General features: G+C 44.1%; 1 protein-coding gene across 1 annotated transcript in view; it reads right to left on the bottom strand.

Moving 5' to 3' along the window:
* LOC106555048 (ephrin type-B receptor 5) overlaps nucleotides 1-4,141 on the bottom strand; it is a 144,809-nt gene extending 140,668 nt beyond the window's left edge. The window contains exon 1 of the mRNA XM_087716398.1: nucleotides 3,954-4,141. Within this exon, the coding sequence (XP_087572524.1) occupies nucleotides 3,954-4,050 (97 nt within the window). The 5' untranslated portion in view covers nucleotides 4,051-4,141. The remainder of the gene's footprint in view (nucleotides 1-3,953) is intronic.
* Between the last annotated feature and the right edge of the window lie 8,653 nt (nucleotides 4,142-12,794).

Here is a 12,794-nt window from a genome sequence, read left to right as displayed (position 1 = left end):
CTCTGTTGCTGAAGTTGTATTTTCTGCAATCAAGTTTGGAGCGGTTTGAGTTTATATCTATTGTTTGCCCATGTATTATTGTGGTTGAAGCTGAAGTAGTCACTGACATGTAGGACGTTGCAGCAGACAATTTTGTGTATTAAGCTTAGGTCAGATCGTAGGTGGTATAGTTCTAGGTTGTCCAGGTCCAAAATTTCAAGCCTGGTGGCATAGGGTAATTCTACTGTGAGCAGAGGAGTGGAGTACTCTTTTCGTGAAATATCTCTGGACTCACTCAATTGCATTAATGTCCATTATACAGTGTGTACATAGAAATTAGAAATTAGTACAGATAGAAACAAATGAAAAGTCTATGCTGTGAAGGAAATGGGGTGCATAAATGAACCAAGTTAAGGAAGCTGATGGAGGAAAAAAGTTAGCCAGATTTCACTTAATTCTTCAGGAAGTAAAATAAATAAATAAATAGTTAAAGGCCTCAGAACCAAGATCAGCTATTTTTCTTGGATTGGAACAGAGCTTTTCCTTTACCCACAAATGTATCAAGTCCCATTTCCCATATTTGCAAGGAGCCATGATGATAATGAATCCACTGGGAGGATTGGACTTGAAATGGTATGAACAGAAAATACCGAGAACCACTTAGGAGGAGGCAACAGATCAATTCCTATAGCAATAAATTATACAAACAAATAAATAAATGCATACGTGCAGAGGGGAACACGAGAGGAACCCAATGAATATATGTAGTAATCATCCCAGATTTTAAAAAAGCAAAGGCTAGAACATTATAGATGGAGAACATTATTATAATTGTGGAAGGTTAGGGCTGCTTGCCAATGAAGATAATGCAGCTTCACCAAGTAACAAGTTTAAAAAATGAATTCCCTGCCCCCAAGGGACTTTAATCAACATTTCCATTATACAGAGTATAATGATTGGATCAAATGAAAGGCTTGTGAAGTGCAACGTCTTGTTTCCTACATTTGCCAACTGGATAGCTGTGGGAAGCCCGCAGGCATAGTAGGAAATCAAGTCCCTTCCTCTGCAAACAGTATTCAGTAGCATGAGCAGTAGCCCCTTCGAATTCTGGCTATGGAGCTTCCATTTAAAGTCACAGGTAGTTAGGAAGGGAAAGGCAAAGCCAGTCAAGAATAAATGCCAGCCAAACACAAAATCTATGCATTGGTTCTTGTTTCAATTGAAAAGAAGAATGTTGGTGTGAAGTTGGTGGCTTCAAAAACCAAGCAGCACAAAAATAATTTCTTGGGCTGGAATTCTAGGTACAGGAGGCAGCAAAAGACAGAGAAGGGAAGGAAAGTATTTAGATTTTAAGAGACCCCTGCAGAGGGTTTAAAAAAAAGGGTGTGTGTGTGGATTCAATCTTGTTTTGGTAGAAAAGATTTTTTTTAAAATACAGGTACAGATATTTTAAGTCTATTATGAGTTATATTAGTCACTTCTTGCCATGATTGATAACAATAGGGAGAAAAAGGATGTTCTTATAAGGAGATTGATGTTGTATCAGAGGAAGGTCAGAAAGCAGACAAAGAAAACCGGAGAGGGGAAACAAGGATAGAAAGTTAACCAGGGAGGGGAAGAGAGGGGTATCATGAGCACTCCTGTAGCTGGGCCAAAGAAAATCCCTGCGGCCACATGTGCTCACTGACCTGAGCCATTTCATGATGAATGCACATCTCTCTCTCCCACGTGAAGGCCTCCGGAAAACACAGGTCAGAAAGCAGTGGGGGAAGCCAATGGAGGCAAAGGACTAGGCTGCGATGAATGAAAACAAGAAGTGTTGGGGTGTGCAGGGCCTGGACAAGAAAGGGAACAGAACTAGAAGACAAAAGAAGGAGATGGGGGCACCTTCCAAACAAAGAGGCTAGCTTCAAAAATTATTTCCCCGTTCATTCACTGTTTATAAACCACCTGCAGTATGGTCATCCAAACATCATTATATTTTCACACCCCACCCCTATTCCCAATTCTTCTGTTTGTTTTTATATTCCTTCTCTTTAAAAACAAAACTGGGGTCAATCATCTTAAAGGCATTATCCAATTCCTTCGCTTCCTTGTTTTAACTCATCCGGTTGATAGTGCTTCTTCTGCTATGAGCAGCCACTAAGGAAGGATTCCCTCCCCCATCCAATGTTTATAGTACAGAAATCCAATGATTTAACAGAGCAGTGGGTTTAGCACACTGTTTGCATGATCATAAGTGAGAGTGCGGCATAATTCTCCCCTTCGTATGCCAGCCATCTTCTATTTGACAAAGCAAAGTGCAAACTAGTCTGCAGAGCAGGAATAGCAAAGCCAGACCACAACAAAGCCCCTTTAAAATATTTCCATACCACATTATATTTAACTCCCAAGATGTGATTATTAGTACCTGTTCATAGGAGCCTATTACTGTACAAGTTAACAATAGAAAGGAGTCAAATGGGAAGTACTATGATATATTTTCTCTTCTCTTTTCAAAACATTGCATATGCAGAAGTCACACCAGTTCTATACAGTCAAATATATATATATTTATATATTTTGAATCCCCATCAAGCTTTCCTCAAGACCATAATTGGTAACTTGAGTTAAACAATAAACTTCAAAAAGAATAAACATCTACCTATGAATGAGACCTACATTCTTCTCCTTTTGCATACCAGCAGTTTTCTCCCTTAAATATTAATGAAGCTGTTACTCTGCTGACATGAATATGCTCCTTCCAAATATCTACATAACAATATTCTCCAAAAAAAAAAGCACCAGTTTGGGATAATGGCAAATGCTAGAAACTGAGGGAGATGGTGAGTTCTAGTCCCACCTTCTGAAAAAGCTTGCCAAGAAAAATGTGGGGTTTTGCCCAAGCAATCTCCAAGAATTGGATATGTTTGAATAGATGAAAAAAATCACCAATAAAGCAAAAGTACCTCCTTGAAACTAATTTCAGCTCAATACTTTCTTGCCTCAATGGTTGAATCAACCCTGAAATCAGTACAATAGGGTTTTTTTTAATTACATCATAAATTACAGGAGATCCACAGATGTTCAGAAGATAAGAGGGTGATAATTCCTCAGAAATACCATCTAAAGATTGCTATCAAGAATGGCAAGAGTCCCAGTGGAGGGTTATCTTATGCAGTTGTTTATATTAAATTTAAATGTGAGATTTTTATCACTTTCTACTCTCTTCAACATTATTGAAAAGTGTGGGGTTTTTTTCTTACTTTCTATAAATCCCAAGGACTAGAACTTTTAATTTATAAAACAACCATCAGAACCATTTTGTTGCCTTCTGTAGTGTGGACATTTGTAATAACTCAAATAATTCTAATGTCTTTCAGGATTCACAGAAGCTTAGTAACTCTGAATGGCAAGAAATTTGGGGGTTTAATAATAAATCAGCATTTGAGCATATTTAATATTTATTAAATATATAAATTAAAGAGTGGGACTGAGACATGATGCATTCTAAAAGCCAACGAATGTAGCCTCTGGATTATTATTATTTTTTTAGAACTGGAAAACTCAAGATTTGAGAATTTTGATCAGCTTTCCTCCAGCCATACAATATATCTGGGGTAAAATACTTAGAAGTGTCATTTAACGATCAGTACTCACAAGAGCAAAACTGCCTAGCAAAGGATCAGAAAAGATCTTCAGTTAGCTCTGACAACATTAGTCAGCAGTACATGCCACTTGTAAATAAAGAAGCTGGGAATAAGTATTTGACATAATGGGAAAGGTGGAAGGAAAGAGAAGACCAGGACATCTAGCAGCAAGATGGATGGATTCGGTTCCAGTGCCAGCACTGTGGGGAGACCTGAAAGAATAGATTAGGGATAGACTGTCATGCAGAAAAAATTACCTTATGTGATCACTAGAAATCAAAAAATTATTTGGTGGCACATAATCAATAATATTTCTATTATGGAGTGAATCAGTTTTGCATTTACCTTCTAGAGAAGATGCTAGGCCAAGAAGGCACATTATCCATAGCCAAACCATTATCACTGCATGTTCCTTCATTCTCCTGATGATGTTAGGATCCATTTAGTTTCTCCAGCACTTCCAGCATCTTCCATAAACCAGAGTTCTCACAACAGTTATTCCAGAGGACAAGAAAGGCCACACGTCTGAATGTAAATGTCTTTTCCGCATGAAAAGAGGTGAAGGGCTCTGCAATAAAGGAAGTGATAGACAAAAGCTATTATACCAATCCTTCTAAACCAACTAACTCTGAAAAACTCCCTGATTTAATATCCTACCATGAAAGGCAAAAAACATAAATCATTATTTAATAAAAATTTTCTTAATTATCCTAAAAACCTACGTACACTTGCCCTGAAAGAATTCTGTTTTGCATAAATTGGACTTCCCTTTGGAGCATTTCTCCTTGCAAGTTCAACCTTTGTGCTAGATTGCATGCTATGAGTAGTGTCTATTTTAAACATTTTTGAAAGGACATTCCACTACAAATGATAGAAATTGAAACATAAGGCTATAACATAATCCTCATTTTCATAGCTTCTTCTTTGGGGGAGACCACGGGTATGCCATTTAGATCTGCTAGAGGAAATAGTTATGCAATATAAAAAATAAGTAAATATTCCCCGCCACATTCCAGTAACAGCTTTCCTTTGCACTTTTGTAATTTTTCAATTTCAATTTCATTACCTATGTCATGTCAGAACTAACAGTCTTTATATCCATCGTGAATAACAAGTATTCTTTTCTAATTTTAAATATAAACAGAGAGAAGTTGGTGCCAGGCTAGAAACTGGGAAATTGTGAGTTCTAGTCCTGCTTTAGGCACAAAGTCAGCTGATGATCTTGGGCCAGTCCCCTTCTCTCAGCCTTCGGGATCAGGTAAGCACTTCGGAAAAAACCTCACCAAGAAAACTGCAGGGACTTGTCCAGGCAATTGCCAGGAGTCAACTTTCACGTCCTGGCTTCAGCAAAGGCAGAAACAATCCATGCAGTTGTTAAGCAAAATATTGGAATGGAGCGGGTGCTTGGGGGTGAGGCTTGCAAGAACATCAGGAAAGCTTATCTGGAGAGATGGCAGGAGTCAGGCAGGGGGAAGACAACATAAAAAAATGTTGAGGAAGCAGGAGGAGTATGCCTGGGTAGACTAAAGCCTGAGGAGAAGGCATAATTCAACTAGAAAGTCAGTAATCCAATATCAACCAATAGCTTGAAAAGTACTGAGGGATGAGCCAGAAACTTGGTCAGAGACACGTTGAGGTCAAAACAAAGCAGGAGTAGAAAATAGGAAATCAAGTGGCTTTCAGCAATGGAAGCTGTCTCCACACAGTTTAAATTCACTCCCCTCTGAGCACACCCAGGTGAGGCTCTCCCTGCTCAGAGGTTGCCAATAATGAGGCACTGGGCTTGGTTGTACAGCCAGCATCTTGCCACTTGCTCATGAGGCACTTAGTTTCCAGGGTGCAGGATTCTAATGCCAGGAAAGGTCGCCCTGCTTCTTGGAGGCCCTGAGATCAACATTCACTCAAAGCCATACGCACACATAGCATCTTTGCATAGCATCTTTTTTCTGCACTCCCAAGAAATCATGCATGTAATGTATGTTCTATTCAATTCTGCCGAAGTTTCATTATTTATTCTAGGTTTTCTTCAAAGATATTTTATCTATGCAACTTCTAATTAGAACTGGATGAAGAAACTGTGCTGTGATACCAGGCTACCAAATTCACATTTCTGAAATCAGGATGTGAGTCAGGAAATAATTGAAATTCAGGATTTATAATTTTCAGCATGTTTCTGAAGAGTTATCCAAACATATATGTGTATGTTAGGGACATTGGTACAAAAATAAAATTATTGTTTAGAAAATGTACAAAGAAGCTTTTAATGTAAGTGAAACTGCTTACAAAAAAAAATCTGGGCTATGTAAGGACATGCATTAGGAGTCGTGTACAGAGTTTCAAAGTACAGAAAATGAAGTTTTTCTACACAAAATGTATGCTTTATATGACACTGGACACTCAAGAAGTAGTACCGAAAAAAGGCATAATTAAATGAATTAATGGCAGTCACTCATATTAAGTGAACTAATTTCCCACATTCAGCAATTATGTACCACTGCATACCAGCTGATGGACAAATGTGCCATCTGGCTCCATGCTTCCTAGATATCTGGCTGGAGATAGTGATGATTATATTTTCCTTTTTATTAGCAGATACCATGTGCCTTCTAAGAGAGAGGTCTTAATGCTATCAAGCAAAGCGGTCAAATTTGCTATTTCATCTTGAATTGATATTTTTCTGGTAGGAGAACATGGTGAAAATTGAAATGGACTAGGATAGATTTGAATGGACTGGACTGGAATGGAATATGGAACAGAATGGAATGGACTAGAATGGAATGTGGAATAGAATGGAATGGAATGTGGAGTAGAATGGAATGGAGTGGGAACCAGAATACAATGACACCTGAGCTTCCGAAAATTTCTATGACTAAAGCAGGACAACTGAATTATAAAAACATATCTGAGTCACAAAGTACACAATAGAGACAGGCCAAAACTGCTTGGAACTGAAATAGATTTATAGCCAATTCCCATTGTTGGCTGGTAGGTCAGTATTTGCATTCCCTAAGACTCTGTGGGAATTTCAGTTTTTATTTGAGATGTTGACACCAGCTAAACTGTTTCCTACATAAACAATCTGACTTTATACATCCTGTCTTTCTCTATCCAATACCTGTCACTCCTTGTTCTCAGAGGAACTACATGTGTCAAACTATGCTTGAAAAAGAACAAATTTAAGAATAAGAGATTGGGAAAATTAGCAACTCCATCTTTCCTGGATATTTATTTCTCTGTGTAGCATTGGTAGTATGGACTTCTAACCAGTCAGAAATGACAGCATAGAAACCAAAATATAAACATTTATCTTCAGAAACTCAAAAACCACATAATTTGTACTTTGCATCTAGGATGTATTGTATGATTCTGTTATGCAGGCAGGATCCGAGTAAAAGAAGAAAAACAAAATACAACAGCATTTTTACTTGGCCAACTTGGAAATTTCTATCTCATTTTCTCTGGCATCTATTTAATTTATTCATAAAGCCAACAAATCCAGAATGATGAATTTGAATAGGCTCATCCAGCCATCTGTCACCTATGACCCAGGAAACTCAATGAAAGAATTCTTAAAAATCTCAAGTAAACAAGCATTTCTGAAAGCCAAAAAGGGTGTCAGAACTGAGTGCACAGCTTTCTTCTGGCACATATCCAAAGCAAGCACCAAGCAACCCAAGTCTAAAGGGAAGCATCTTTTAAACTTTTTACAATTTCCAATCTTTTTAACTTTGGGTAGAAGATAATCTTGTTGGCCTATTTAGTTTCTAATACCCGGATTTCCTAAAATGGCCTGAAAGGTCTGAAAGTTGCCAGGTCTCAAGGTATGCGATTTACGGCGTGAGAAGATGGCGGCGCCACGCTGCCGATCTCAGCGTTTTGCAACTTTGTAACTTCTCGGCGCTCCCTCTTTCTCTCTGCCGGCTGTGACGGACTTGGAGTGGTGCGGTGAGCTCGGGGGGCTCAGTTCTTTGTCATCTGAACAGCGGGGGTTATTAGAACTGCCGGAAATCATTTGGGAGCTGTGGGTTGGGCGGCTGGCTGTATTTGCCACCGCTGTAGCCCCCCCCCTCCGGACTTCCCCCCCCCCCCGCCCTACTCTGTCCGTCCTACTCTGTTGTTCTATTGCCAGCTGCCTGCTTATCCTGTGGTCCTGCGATCCTCTGGGCCGCTATCTGTTCGGCTGGGGACTGAATGGAGGATGGAAAACGGAGCCTTGAGTAGCTCTATTAGTATTCTACGCTTGATCTGAAGAGAAAAGAGGCCTGAACACTCCTCCTCCTCCCCCCCATCCTCTGGCCCCTTTATCATCACAGCTGCCTCAGGCATTGCTCCTTGTCGCTCCCCCCTGTCATTGGGGAGCTTTTTCTGACTTTTTACCATCTCATCGATTGCCTATTAGGAGCAATAGATGATGGCAGCTGTAGGGACAAGGCCTTGGCACCAAGGAAACTGGTGCTTTCTCCCCCTCTGCCTTGAGCAGCTGGAGCCAGCTTCAGACTTTGGCCCATTGGACTATGGACCTTATATAATCTCAGGAAAGAGACTGTCTTCTATGTGGACTGCTGACCTCCTCTGGGACCTTAAAAGGGACAAGACTGGACAGACCCTGCTTACAAACATCAGGCATTTTTGCTTTGCCCCCCCCCCACATGCGACTGCCTTGTATATCATCAATCTCTGGCCTTCCAGCTGTGGACTTTCCTTTGGGACATAGAAGAGGGAGAAGAACGGAGCAGCTCCCTCCTCATTTGTTACATCACCGCCTGATAGCGCACTGTTGCAGTGCTCCGTAACTTTTAATTTTTTAAGCTTAATTTTTTTATTGGTATGGTGAGTGCATGGGATTGCTAGTGATAGAATGAATGATCCCACTTTTATTATTCCATTTTGCTGTATTTTTTGTGTTTTAATTACCACGTGGGGACTGACTGAGTGAATATATGAGTATGACTGATTCGGAGGGCCTGCCGGGGAATGCGGGAGCCATAGGGGTGGCTGAGGGAACCACGCCCACGGGAGTGGGTCGGGGCATTACGGTCATAACAGGGAGGGGCAGATATGGTGGGGACTTTAGGGCTGGCCATTACCGGGGAAGGAGGGTTCGCTACATCACAGAGATCCCTCCTTCCGGCCCTATGAGTCCCACTCCGAGGCCAGATGGCGCGGGTAGTCAGGACCCTGGCCTCAGGCTGCTGTCGCTAAATGCCAGGTCTGTTGTTCACAAGGCTCCTCTCGTCCGGGACTTAATTTTAGACGAGAGGGCAGACCTGGCATGCATTACTGAAACCTGGCTGGGCACAGAAGGAGGAGTCCCCCTTGTAGAGATGTGCCCAGAAGGATTTCAGGTGCTTCATCAGCCGAGAGCCCAGGGAAGGGGTGGCGGTGTGGCTGTTGTTATCCGGGAGTCTTTAGTACCTCGTAGGGTCCCTGCTCCGGAGCTTGTCGGGTGTGAGACTCTGCTGGTGAAGTTGGACCTCAAGGGTCAAGTGGGTCTGCTGCTAACGTACCTGCCTCCCAACTACGTTGCAGCAGCCCTTCCCTCGCTCCTCGAGTCAGTAGCCGAGCTGGCAATTGAGTTCCCCAGGCTTATGGTTCTGGGGGACTTCAATTTGCCATCGCTCGGTGAACACTCTGATGGGGCGCAGGAGTTCATGGCTTCCATGACAGCCATGGGCTTGACCCAGGTAATTCGGGGCCCAACCCACTCAGCGGGTCACATGCTCGACCTCGTATTTCTCTCGGAGCAGTGGATGTGTGATCTTGGTCTGAGGGGTAGTGAGACCATACCCCTGTCGTGGTCAGACCACTGCCTACTGAGGCTCGACTTCCGGAGGCCAAACCCCCACCGTAGGGAGGAGGAACCGACCAGGTGGTTCCGCCCCAGGCGACTGATGGACCCTATGAGGTTCCAGACGGAGCTTGGGGTTATTCCTGATACCCTCGCCCACAGTTCGGCGGAGACTCTGGCTGCTGCCTGGCACTCGACAGCATCGGAGTCTCTCGACCGGATTGCGCCACTACGGCCCCTCCGGGTCAGCGGATCCCGGAGACCCCCTTGGTTCACCGAGGAACTCCGGGAGATGAAGCGCCGGAGGAGATGCCTAGAGCACCGATGGAGGTCCGATAAGTCCGAATCGAACCGAGCAATGGTAACCACCTGCACCAAGGAATACACCAGGGCACTTAGGGCAGCGAAAAGATCTCATATAGCCACCTTGGTTGCGTCCGCTGAGTCCCGCCCAGCCGCCCTGTTTAAGATAACCCGCTCCCTATTAAATAAAAGGGAAGCGGGGGAACCCTTGCAGGGCAGAGCTGAGGATTATGCCCAATTCTTAGCGGACAAAATTGCTCGGTTTCGGTCGGACTTGGACTCTATCCCCGCAGTTCCAGCCGAGGCACAAGAGGATCAGGTGGAACATCTCTGGGTTGAGTTTCAGGATGTTACCCCCGGGGATGTGGACAAGGCCATGAGGGCTGTAAGTGCCTCCACCTGCGTACTGGATCCGTGTCCCTCATGGCTGGTTACTAACAGTAATGAGGTGACACGAGGCTGGATCCAGGCGGTTGTGACCGCCTCTCTTCGGGAGGGGAACTTCCCTGCCGCACTGAAAGCGGCGGTGGTGAGACCCCTCCTAAAGAAGCCATCTTTGGATCCAGCTGTTCTTAATAACTATCGCCCAGTCTCCAACCTTCCCTTCCTCGGGAAGGTTGTTGAGAAGGTGGTGGCCTTCCAGCTCCAACGGTCCTTGGAGGAAGCAAACTATCTTGACCCCTTCCAGTCAGGCTTCAGACCCGGTTACAGCACAGAAACCGCTTTGGTCACATTGACCGATGATCTCTGGAGAGCCAGAGATGGAGGATTCTCCTCCATCCTGGTTTTCCTTGATCTCTCAGCGGCTTTCGATACCATCGACCATGGTATCCTTCTGCGACGACTGCGGGAGGTGGGAGTGGGAGGCACCGTGCTGCGGTGGTTCTCTTCCTACCTCTCGGACAGGTCGCAGTCGGTGTTAGTGGGGGGGCAGAGATCGTCCCCTAGGCCCCTAACATATGGGGTGCCTCAGGGCTCGGTCTTATCCCCCCTACTATTCAACATCTACATGAAACCGCTGGGAGAGATCATCCGCAGGCACGGGATCAGATACCATCAATATGCGGACGATACTCAATTGTATCTGTCCGCCCCGTGCCAACTCAATGAAGCGGCAGACGTGATGAACCGAGGCCTGGAGGCTGTTATGGACTGGATGAGGGCTAACAAGCTTGTGCTCAACCCAGAAAAGACCGAGTGGCTGTTGTGTTTCCCTCCCAAAGATTCCACCAATATTCCATCTCTCAGGCTGGGGGGTCAAATTCTATACCCCTCAGAGAGGGTTCGCAACTTGGGAGTCCTCCTAGATCCACAGCTATCGTTTGACCATCACTTGACGGCTGTGGCTAGGGGGGCATTCGCCCAGGTTCGCCTGGTGCGCCAGTTGCGACCCTACCTGAATCGGGAGGCACTCACAACAGTCACTCGGGCCCTTGTGACCTCTAGGCTGGAATACTGCAATGTGCTCTACATGGGGCTGCCCTTGAAGAGCATCCGGCGACTTCAGCTAGTCCAGAATGCGGCCGCGCGAGCGATTGTGGGTGCACCGCGGTTCACCCACATTAGACCTATCCTCCGCGAGCTGCGCTGGCTACCTGTCGATTTCCGGATGCGCTTCAAGGTGCTATTAGTCACCCATAAAGCCCTGCATGGTAGTGGATCTGGATACTTGAGAGACCGCCTTCTGCCAATTACCTCCCTGCGACCAATTAGATCACACAGATTGGGCCTCCTCCGTATTCCATCGGCCAGCCAGTGTCGGCTGGCAACCACAAGGAGGAGGGCCTTCTCAGTAGTAGCCCCGACCCTTTGGAACGAACTCCCCGTGGAGATTCGTACCCTCACCACCGTCCAGGCCTTCCGCACAGCCTTGAAGAACTGGCTAGCCCGTCAGGCCTGGGGATGAAGATAGTTGCCCCTCCCGAATGATGAATGCATGTTGCCTATTGTTTTTATTATATGTGTCTATGTTACTGTTTGCATTTCCCCTTCCCTGATTTTATGTGAGCCGCCCTGAGTCCCCTCAGGGAAAAGGGCGGCCTACAAATTTCAATAAAATCAAATCAAAATCAAATCAAATGTCCAGATTTTTTTAGTATTTGTTTTACTATACTCTGCGCCAGGGGTGGGTTCGAGCAGTCACTACTGCTGGTTTGCTTGTGTGCTTGATGTGCACTGTGCACGCATGCGCAATGCACTAAAAATTGTTCTGCACATGCGCAGAAGCAAAAAACAAAATGGCAGCACCTATGGCGCCGCCTGAAGAACCGGTTCAGGAGTGTGGCAGGCCTGGGTCGCTGCCGGTTCCAGGGATCCAGACCACCAAACCATTACCAGTTCGGCTGAACCAGTCTGAACTAGCAGGAACCCACCACTGCACTGCGCTGTAGCGTTTCTGAAAGCTGGACAAAAAGGCATAGGTTAAGTTATTTTCTTCTTGCAAGATCCAATCTGGGTCGGTCATTGGGAACCTCTGGTGCTGGTGACCAACCTAGATTGGATCTTGCAACATTTTCCTGGGACACAGATTTTCTTTTAATGTTTGTTACTCATCAGTTTCTACCAGGCACAAGGTTCAATTAAAATCTTTCTGTGACTCATAAGCACTATTTCCCCCCCCCCCTCTACCAGTGTCTTTCTCTTCTATTATCTCCACCCACTTTGCAACATCATTGCTTATCTTTCAGGAGCATCTGCTCATCAGAAATCCTGTCAATGCTTGGAAGTATTTCAAAGTCACTGAAGTCGGGAAAACAATTGAAAGAGTTGATCAGATCGGAAGAATTTATAAGGACTGAATTTGCAAGCTATATCGAGAAAGCTATAAAAAGTCATAGGTATCAACTCACTCAAAGTATGTAACAGCGGTCAACAGTGCAACCCTATACAAGCCAGTAATAAAGTTGACAAGAATTGTTTATCAAAAACAGCCCTCTGTAAAGAAACAATTGGATTGACTAGAATTGTTGAAGTTGGATAGTTGGAATTGTTAATTAAAAACTCTTTAGCAATTAACACTCAAAAATAGGCCTCGATATACATCAAGCCAAACAACTAAAAAACTATTTTGCCAGAATGGAGTAGCAAAACTACTA

This window comes from Thamnophis sirtalis, unplaced genomic scaffold (assembly GCF_051295495.1).
Source record: "Thamnophis sirtalis isolate CommonGarterSnake01/CBP01778 unplaced genomic scaffold, rThaSir2_p1.2 scaffold_5, whole genome shotgun sequence".
NCBI classification, from domain to species: domain Eukaryota; kingdom Metazoa; phylum Chordata; class Lepidosauria; order Squamata; family Natricidae; genus Thamnophis; species Thamnophis sirtalis.
Note: the sequence above shows the minus strand (reverse complement) of the source record. Positions and strands in the feature narration are given on the sequence as shown.